Below are 8,946 nucleotides of genomic sequence, written 5' to 3'. Positions count from 1 at the left end.
AGAGTTCCGTGTTGTGAGCACTCCCTCCCAAATCTGCCCAAGTTCCTTTGGGTATGTCAGGTGGCCTTTTCCTCCCTGCCCACAGTGATGTGACATGCACTGAGCCCAGCGCTGTGCCAGGCACCCCCACGTGCTGCCCCAACCCCACCACATCCAGCAGCTCCACCACAGGCTCGGAGGTGCTGATGTGCTGTCATTCTTTTCCATTTTTGTTTCAGATTTCAGGTTGAAGTGTGATGCTGAATTAAAAATCTTGCCCTGGGCTGTCTGCAGGGCCTGCAGGCTACTGCAGTGCCAGCATCTGCCAAGGAGACCCAGGGGTGCTGTGTCAGAGGGCCAAAGCCCTGGGCTGGCACCGTGCGGCTGTGGGGGAGCCCAGCTGGAGGGGGCGGGCAGCACTCCCGGCATTCCCACACCTGATGTCCCCATTCCCAGTATCCCCATTCCCTGCCCTCCCTCACCCCCTGTGCTGCACAGCAGGGCTGTGGGCTCGGTGTGGGCAGGGTCTGCACAGGGGCATGCTCCACTCAGCCTGGCACAGACCCCCAGCTGCCAGCAGTCCCATAGCAAACAATGCAGCAAATGGGAACATTGAGCATCTGTGCTGGGCATCCTCTGACGATGCTGGTTCCTGGCACCACAGCCCCAGCACAGCAGCCTGGAGGGCACAGGAGACAGATATGGGGGCCGACACACAGTGATGGCCAACCCTTGCCCCATGTGCAGCACATGTCCCTCACACCCCTCCTGCTGCTGTGAGCACTGTGCTCCGCCGTGGGGTAGGGCCCGTGGTGGCTGCAGGGAGGCACCCATGTGGGAGCACGTGGGGGCAGATGGCTCTGGGTGCTGTTAAACTTTAACGAGGTGTGTCCCTGCATGCCACATCCACTGCCACACAGCACAGTGCACGCAGTCCCCAGGTGTGGAGCATCTTGTTCTGGCTTCATTCTTTCCCTGAGGTTCCATGAAGAAAATCCAGTTTTCTCTCAGCACAAGGTCGTAAGAGAACAGAAATCCGGCTGCATCAGCTGCTTTGCAGTTAGAAAATACCTGGCCTGTTCTTCCCCCCTCTCTGACGCAGCACCCATCCCTCTGTCCCCAGCACGATGCTCCTCCCCCGGCACCCCGCACCCACCCCACGTGAGCCTGCACCCCCTGGTCACACTGCTCTGGGCCATGCCTGGTGCTGCTGAGAAGGGACTGTGGCACTCGGCTGTGGTGAGGCTGCAGAGATGGGACGGGTTGGAGTGTGCCTTCTGGCAGCGAGAGCAGAGGGTCCTCAAACCTGGGCTTGTTTGGAGGTCACGGAGTGAGCATGGCCAACAAAGCTGGGCCAGCTTTACTGCTGGTGGGCACAGCACTGCTCTGCACTGCAGCACCTTCATGGGGTGCCAGGCCCTGTGAATGCCCCCAAAGCCATGGGGGGGCTCTGAGCAGCACCCATCCATCGCAGCAGCCTGGGATGTGGCAGGAGGGTGCAGCGTGCTGGGGACACTGAACTCCGTGGGAGTCCGGGGAACATCCCCTGCTTGAAAAGCAGCCACATATCTGACACTAATGGAAAAAAACCATTAAAAAGCTTTATGATATTCTGTTCTCCTACTTCTAGTCCCTCTCTCCCTTCATTGCTGCTGGCATTTTATGAATTATTGATGTGTCGAGGTGCTCTGCTCCCGGTCCCTTCACCGCTGCTCACGGTGTCTGCGCTGCTCCCTCCCCGTGGTGGCTCCATGGGCCCGGGCAGCTCACAACAGCCACCAGCATTTGGTGCCCATCGGGTGCCCGGCGGCACAGCATGAGGCCCCGGGCCATGGGTTCCCCAGGGCAGGGCTGAGTGCAGAGCCCCGGGGGCAGGAGGAGGCACCAGAGAGCAGGCAGAGGCTGAGGGAGCTGCCCGGCCCAGAAGCACGCAGGAGCATGGGGAGCGGGGGCACAGCCAGACCCTGAGGGTAGAGCTGCTGCAGAGCTCCCTGGGCAGTGCCCCGGCCTTTGGTGAGCTTTCGGCCACCGGGCAGTGCTGTACATTGGAGCAATGTGCTGCTCTGCCTGTGCTTCAGCTCTGCGGCGGAGTCCTGGGTAACGGCATCAGTGTTCAGTCCCAGGACGTGGGCTCTCACGGCCAATTGCCTCAGGTTTCAGCAGCGGGGGCTAATGCGTTTTCCATGTTGCTGTGTGTGCATGTGGCACACGGCCCATCGCACACGTGGCGCTGCCGATCCGACCCCACTCTCTCACGTGTCCACTCGCAGATACCCGGGCCTTCCTGCACCCCTGGTCAGCATGGCTGCATCTGCGGGGTGAAGGGACCCCCGACTGTGCCCCCCATGGGAGCAGTGCAGGAGGACAGCCTGGGCCGGGGGCACAGCAGTGTGGGGAGAGCACAGCCGCCCCACGGCACGGGGAGCGAGGGGTCCTCCTTCCCCAGCAATAGGGAATTGGCACATTTCCTTGGATGCTCTCACTGCACTACATAAGGAGAATTGTTCTTTTTTTTCTTTTTTTTTTTTTTTTTTTTTTTCAGAGGCAGAAAACTGCTCTCAGGCCGTAATGCGGTAATGTTTGCAGGCTAATTTGTTCTGGCATTTGGGGAAGAAAGCAGATTCAGAAACAACTGAGATATCAAACATTAAATACCACCCCTGACTTGGATCCCCACACACCGTGCTCGGGCTGCAGGGCGGCTGCTCACACTGCTGTCTGCACTGCAGTCCCTGCCTTCGTGCTGCACCGCTGCTGCCCATGCACCCCTCAGGCAGCTCCATCCCACAGCAGCCTTAGCAATTCGTCCTACCCAACTCATTTTCTGGTTTGTCCCTGGGTTTGTCTTCCAGCCCTGATGTCCCTTCATGTGCTTTGCCGTGTGAGTTTGGGTGTATTTGGGCTGTGAGCAGCATGGTCCTACAGGTGGCTCTGGAAGAGGATTTTAAACACAGGAGATGAAGTGCTGCAGCTCTGTGCATGGCTCTGCTCACTGCATGTTTGAAGAGCTCAAACAGCCACAATCCACTCCACTTGTCTTCCCTTTTTAGAACAGGTGATGCAGACAGGCCCAACACATGGTGCTCAGCTCAGAGCTGTGCTCACAGCTCTGTCCCCCTTCCAGCTGCACAGACAGCTCCAGCTGCTGCTGTGGTACAGCCTCTGCCCTGCATGGCTGCGGGTCCATCCCTGCACTGCGGTGCCCGGTGCTCTCAGGACCCGGGGCCCATGCAAACACAGCCTCACAGGGTGCGTGCACTGGGCACACCAGGCTCAGGAGGAGAAAAAACAAAGGTTTCCCTGCAAACCCACCTGCTTACGCCTCTCACAGCCCTGCAGCCCTTGCACACCTGGTGTGTTCCAGCTCAGCACAGGGTAGCTGTTCAGACACTCTTGTATCTACTGCTACATTTACGTCCCAGAAACAATGAGTCCTCACCAAAGCTCTGGCAGAAAGCACAGCAGCTCAGCAGAGCAGAGCCCTCTCCCACACAGTGCTCCATTTTGGCCACACAGAGAGCAGCACCCCCCACTCCCACCCCTGGCTCCGGGCACCCAACACTGCCCTGCATGGGGGACGTGCAGGAGTTCCTTCCACGCCCTTGGAGCTTATTTCCAGCAGGCAGGCTGAGGGCATTCAGCTCATGCAGTGCTGTTACAGAACAGCTGATCCTGGTTTATATAATGGCATTGCACTTTTTAAATTCTCTTCAGATTTTAAAACGAAGATTTCATTTTGTCTACATGCTGTGTCTCCATATAAAATTCTGTTGAAGACATGGTGACACAAATCTCCATATAGTTCTGAATTTGCTTTAAGAAACAATGTCTAATTCATGTCTTGATGATGGAAGAAATTTGTTTCTAACGTTTCCAAGCAAACTGCAATGCACAACCACTGTCATTAAAGACAAAGTTGCTTAATTGCCTTACAACACTCTGCTCTGAGGATAACCAGCACAGCTGCACAGCTGGAGTGACTTCTCCTGCTCCTGTGGGTGCAAAGCAGTGTTCTGCTTTGAGCCCGTGTGTTCCCACGGAGCTCTGCTGAATGCCCACCTGAAGCCGATGGCACTCAGCGTCTGCAGAGCAGTGGAGAGGAATGAAAGGAGCAGGGTGGGATGTTCTGCTTGGGTGGGATGAGAAACCGCGCGCACCAGAGATGGGATGGAGGCCCTCGGGGTGCCCCGCAGTGTCCCACAGCCCATCCTCCCCTCCCGCCTCCAGCTCTGTGCATCTGGGGGCTTCCCTCCCCCCCCCCCCCCCCCGCCTCTCCCTGGGATATCAGCTGTGCTTCTATTGATTTCCGCCCCACATTTGTTTTTGCTATTCATTATTAATGGGATCGTTTTTCTATCCTTCGTGCATGAAGGCAAATTTTGTGTAAAAATCAATTGAGTGAGCACCGCCAATGGCTTGTTTGGTTTTCTTCGCTTTCATCTCTGGTGTGCAGTCCCCGGGAGACACAGAGCAGGATATTAAGGAACAAGCATGGGATGGAGAAAAAAAATAATAAATCAATTGTTAGTGGTTTGTGAGCCATACGAGGGGATTTGCCTACTGGTCTTTGTCTCACACACGTGTCTCACACAGCAGCTCTTTGCTGCCCATCTCCCTTCAGGTCACGTTTCACTTTCTGCTTCCCAGTGCCATGGAAAGGGCTGCCCTTCCTCCAGGGCAGTGAATCCCTCTTCCTGGGGGTGAGTCTGGCTGTGATCCACTGCGGGGCACAGGGCCATGCTGCAACCCCACTGCTGTGGGTTGGCCACCAGTAGAACTCTCTCCTCAGTTCCAGTTCCAGCCCGAGCCCCGTGGCTGCGTGCGAGGGAGTGGGCAGAGAGCAGCAGTGGGAGGGATGGGTGCTCTGCTGGGAGTGCTGCCACCAACGCTCTTTCTGGGTGCCAATTCCCCGTCTCCCTTCCCTGCATTGCTCCTGGCATCGTTTCCCAGCTCCAGGGCACTGCCCCTCGCACCAAGAGGAAAGTACACGCTGTTTTCCTGTGCTCCTTGGCACCAAATGCCAGCTCTCAGCTACTCCTGCTGAAATCGAAGGAATCGATGCCCCAGCTCTGGAGGGACAGGGTTTTGTCTCAGTGTATTCACCTGGAGCTCCGGCAGCCGAACTCAAGGCATCAAGAACTGTTAATGCAGCGTGTGCTGACCTCCAAAGTGAGATCCTAAATGAAGCTCTCAGGTCATTCAAGAGAACGAAACTGGGCAGGGGATCACCTCAGCCCTGGGCCATGAGGGGCTCCTCCCGGTGCAGCTCTGTCTCCGTGCAGAGGAACCAGGAGCAGAGAAGGATCAGCTGCTCGGGTCGTACTGCCACTGCGGGTGGGAGAGGAGCATGCGGAGCTCTGGTTTCCGGAACAGTAACTGTAGATTTCAGGGTCTAAAGTTCATTTAGGACTTGTTTTACATCTTTAGGCCATTTTCTGGACCTGGCCCAAAAGGACAAATGTAAAACCGTCACACAGCTGAGACAAACCCAGACCAGTCGTAAATTAAAGCGGGACACCTTTGCCGTCACAGAGCAGCGCGATCCCAATCCCCTTTCGGCAGCGGCCGGCAGGAGGACGCGTCCCCACGGCTGCAGCGCAGCACAGAGCGGTGAGCTGAGCCCGGGCGGGGCGGGCAGAATGCAGCTGAGCGAGGTTAACACGAACAGCAGACGGGAACGGGGCCGTGTGAGGAGCGCTGCAGAAGCGCTGAATTCCTGTTCCGAGCTGGAAGACAAACGGCGCGAGGCTGCCGTGTCCTTCTGCAGAAGCGCTGACCGCGTTCAGTCCGGGTACTCCTTTTCCGTGGGTTAAGGGCTCCTCGGGACTCCAATCCTTCTGTTTGAAAATTCCTTCGAATTCCGCGTCTCACAAACAGTATTTTCGCTTTAACAGAAAGGCGGCGTCGGCTCCGCTCCGGCTGTGGGACCGACCCCAGCAGCACCCGGCAGCCTCCCGGGCAGAGCAGCGGGCTCAGCCCCGGCACCTCCCGACCCCCCTCGGCCCGGCGGCCGCTTCCCGGGCAGGGCTGGCCACGGCCGGGCCGGGCTGTGATCGCCGGGCAGGAACGGGGAAGGAGAGAGAAATGCCCCTACCTGCTTTCATGGCGGAGCGCCCGTTGGAGCTCCCAGCCCCGGCGGCACCGCCTGCTCTGCCGCAACGAGGATCCGCCGAGCCGCGAGCGGGCAGAGGGGAAGCTGCCGTCTGTATCGCCTCCTGCCCTTTTTATACAGCGGGAGGCAATTAATATTGCATCACCCTTATTTTAAATTTTCAGAACCCGCAATATAATGTAATGGCATAAGGGCATGTATTATTAAAGGACATTTGATTGGGGGAAAATCATTGGGGCTGATTGGAAAAACGCGGCGAGAGGAGCGCGCAGCTTCCCGAGAGCTGCAGGGAAAGGCGGAATTGTCGGATCCGCTCCTACCGGAGGCGGCGGGCAGAGCCGGCTCCGAGGTTCGGTGTTCGTCACTCATTGAAATGCCAACGCGAAATATTCAGAAGAGCCTCGCGCTTCGACCATTAATTTTTAATCGTTAAGGTGCTTCTGGGAATCATAAATAAAAGCCTTTTCCCCTTTTAAACAGCATTACAAATGAGCCCGCGGTGGGTTTGTTTGGGAGGCGTTTTTGTTCCACTCCAACCGGAGGGGCCGCGGTCGTCGCCCGCCCGCCCCGGGTTCGGCGCTGAGGGCACTGCGGGGCCCGACGGGGCGAAGCTTCGTCCCGGTGCCCGGGGGAAACGCACCGGAGGACGATTTTCGTTGATTCGGCGCTCGCATTTTCCTCGATCCTCTCAGCGCCGCCGGCTCGGAAACGAGAGGGGGAGCCAGAAACGACACGTTCCCTTCGGGTTGAAAAATAAAGCCTTTATTCCAGAGTCGAGGTGGGGAGCGGCGCTCCGTTCGGAGCGCGACGGGATGGGACGGGCGGGGAGCGCACACGGCCCGGAGCTCCCGGCGCTGCGCCCGGGACGGCCCGCGGACGGCTCTCCTCGCGGGACACAGTCCGGGAAACGCCGGGCACGGGGACCGGCGGGTGAGGGCTGAGGGCTGAGCGCGGCCCGCCCCGTCCCGTCCCGGGGCTTCGGCGGAACAGCGCCGGGGGTTCGTCCCGCTCCGCCCCACCCCGTCCCGCCGAGCCCCGGGCGCAGCCGCGCCGTCGGTGTGGGGGGTGCCGCCCGGCCGGGCCGCCGTCAGTGCACCGCGGAGTACTTCATGCGCTTCTGCTTCTGGCGCTGGTTGCAGAACCAGACGCGCACCACGTTCTTCTTGAGGTCGAGCTTCTCGGCGATGGCTGCGATCTTCTCGGACGACGGCCGCGGCTGCAGCGCGAAGTACGCCTCGAGGGAGCGCTTCTCGGGCGCGGCGATGGACGTGCGTTTGCGTTTGCGCTCCGCGCCCGCGAAGAGCTCTGGTTTGGCGGCGCGGTCGCGGTGCGCGGCCTCGGCCTCCTCCAGCCAGGCCTGCAGCACGGGCCGCAGCGCCGTCATGTTGTTGTGCGACAGCGTCAGCGACTCGAAGCGGCAGATGGTGCTCTGGCTGAGCGAGCCCACGCCCGGGATCTTCAGGTTGGCCAGGGCCGCCCCCACGTCGGCCTGGGTCACCCCCAGCTTGATGCGGCGCTGCTTGAAGCGCTCGGCGAACGCCTCCAGCTCGCGCGGGTCGGACTCCACGTCGGGCAGGCAGGGCGCGGCGGGCAGCGGCGGCGCGGGGCCCCCCGGCGGACCCACGGCCACGGGCAGGTGGCCCACGGCGCCCAGCGGGTGCGGCGGCAGCGGCGCGGGCACGGCCGGGGGGTCGGGCAGGGCCAGCGCGGGGGAGAGGTGCTCCAGCAGCTCGGCGTCCAACGCGGGGTGCGGCGGCGGCGCGGGCAGCGCGGGGTGCGGCAGCGCGGCGGGGGCGGCCGGGCCGCAGGGAACGCCGCTCATGGCGTGGTAGGTCGCGTCCGGCTTGAAGGGGTGGCTCTTGGCGTGGGAGACGATGTCGACGGCCGCCAGAGCCTCGGCGCGGGCCAGCAGGCTCTCATCAAAGCTTCCAAATATATTGCCCTGGAGCTGCGAGCAAGAATGCGCATAGTGCAGTCAGTGGGGAATACTGTCATCTCCGGATTAAAAACCTCGCCGAGCACAGAGATTCCTCCTCAAAGCTCAGGTCATAAAAATTAATATGAAGGCAGCGGCTTTGCTCGAAGAGACATGTGGATCAGAGACGGGAGAGGGGAGCGGGATGGGGGAGCGCGGAGACGCGCGATTGTTCTGCTGACATGAAAAAAACATTAAGCGTGCGCCTGTCAAAAACCGTGCCTTAAAGCGGTAATTACGCTCCAGCTACATACCTGCGGGGCCGGGAGGCAAACCCTGCGCATCGCCTCCGCGCCGGCGTGCAGCCCGGAGTATTTGGGCTCCTGCAGGGCGGCGTGCATGGGGAAGGGCTGCTTGGCGTTCATGGCCATCATCTTCGCGCACCTCGCAGGTAGGCAGCCCCGGACATCGATTCAGGGTTGTCTCTGGCTCTCCGCCGTCAAAGTGAGCGATTGGCACTGACGGAGCGTCCCCCCGCCGCGCCCCCCCCCGCTCCCTCACTCATCTTACACCGCCGCCCGGAGCGGGCCCCGCGCACGCGTGTTGCGGGCAGGAGCGGAGGGCGCGGGGCCCCTCACCGGCTCGGGACGCGCCGTCGGGGCGGCTCAGTGGGCAACAGATGGGGATCGGCCCCGGCCGGGAGCGGAGGCGGCCGCTCCGCCGGCCCCGAGCTCTCCCCGTCGATAACTGCCGTCGGGGGAGCGCCGAGCCGGGCCGGCCCGGGGACTGCGGTCGGAGGGCAGCGCTCGGACCCTGCGGGACCTTCCCGCGGCCGGGGAAAGGAGAGGGCCGGGAGTATCGCGTAACGCGAGGCAGCAGCCGTCCGTGCGGACCCCGCGGCTCGGCTCGGCTCGGCTCGGCTCAGCGCCCTCCCGGCTGG

The 8,946-nt window shown here is 60.9% G+C and overlaps 1 protein-coding gene across 1 annotated transcript; it reads right to left on the bottom strand.

Moving 5' to 3' along the window:
* Positions 1-6,831: 6,831 nt before the first annotated feature.
* POU4F3 (POU class 4 homeobox 3) lies at positions 6,832-8,946 on the bottom strand. The gene is made up of 2 exons (XM_015294056.3): positions 8,321-8,946; positions 6,832-8,039 (listed from the first exon to the last, which is right to left on the bottom strand). Exons 1-2 carry the CDS (start codon positions 8,438-8,440, stop codon positions 7,179-7,181), a joined length of 981 nt encoding a protein of 326 aa, XP_015149542.2. The 5' UTR covers positions 8,441-8,946; the 3' UTR covers positions 6,832-7,178.

This window comes from Gallus gallus, chromosome 13 (genome assembly GCF_016699485.2).
Source record: "Gallus gallus isolate bGalGal1 chromosome 13, bGalGal1.mat.broiler.GRCg7b, whole genome shotgun sequence".
NCBI lineage: Eukaryota > Metazoa > Chordata > Aves > Galliformes > Phasianidae > Gallus > Gallus gallus.
The sequence above is the reverse complement of the archived record's forward strand: the minus strand, read 5'-3'. Positions and strand labels throughout refer to the sequence as shown.

Bases quoted from the DNA above. Each gene is read 5' to 3' on its own strand.
- POU4F3 (XM_015294056.3), bottom strand. From the start codon at position 8,440: ATGATGGCCATGAACGCCAAGCAGCCCTTCCCCATGCACGCCGCCCTG. The intron at 8,040-8,320 runs GTATGTAGCTGG...TCTTGCTCGCAG, and splicing joins TTTGCCTCCCGGCCCCGCAG to CTCCAGGGCAATATATTTGG.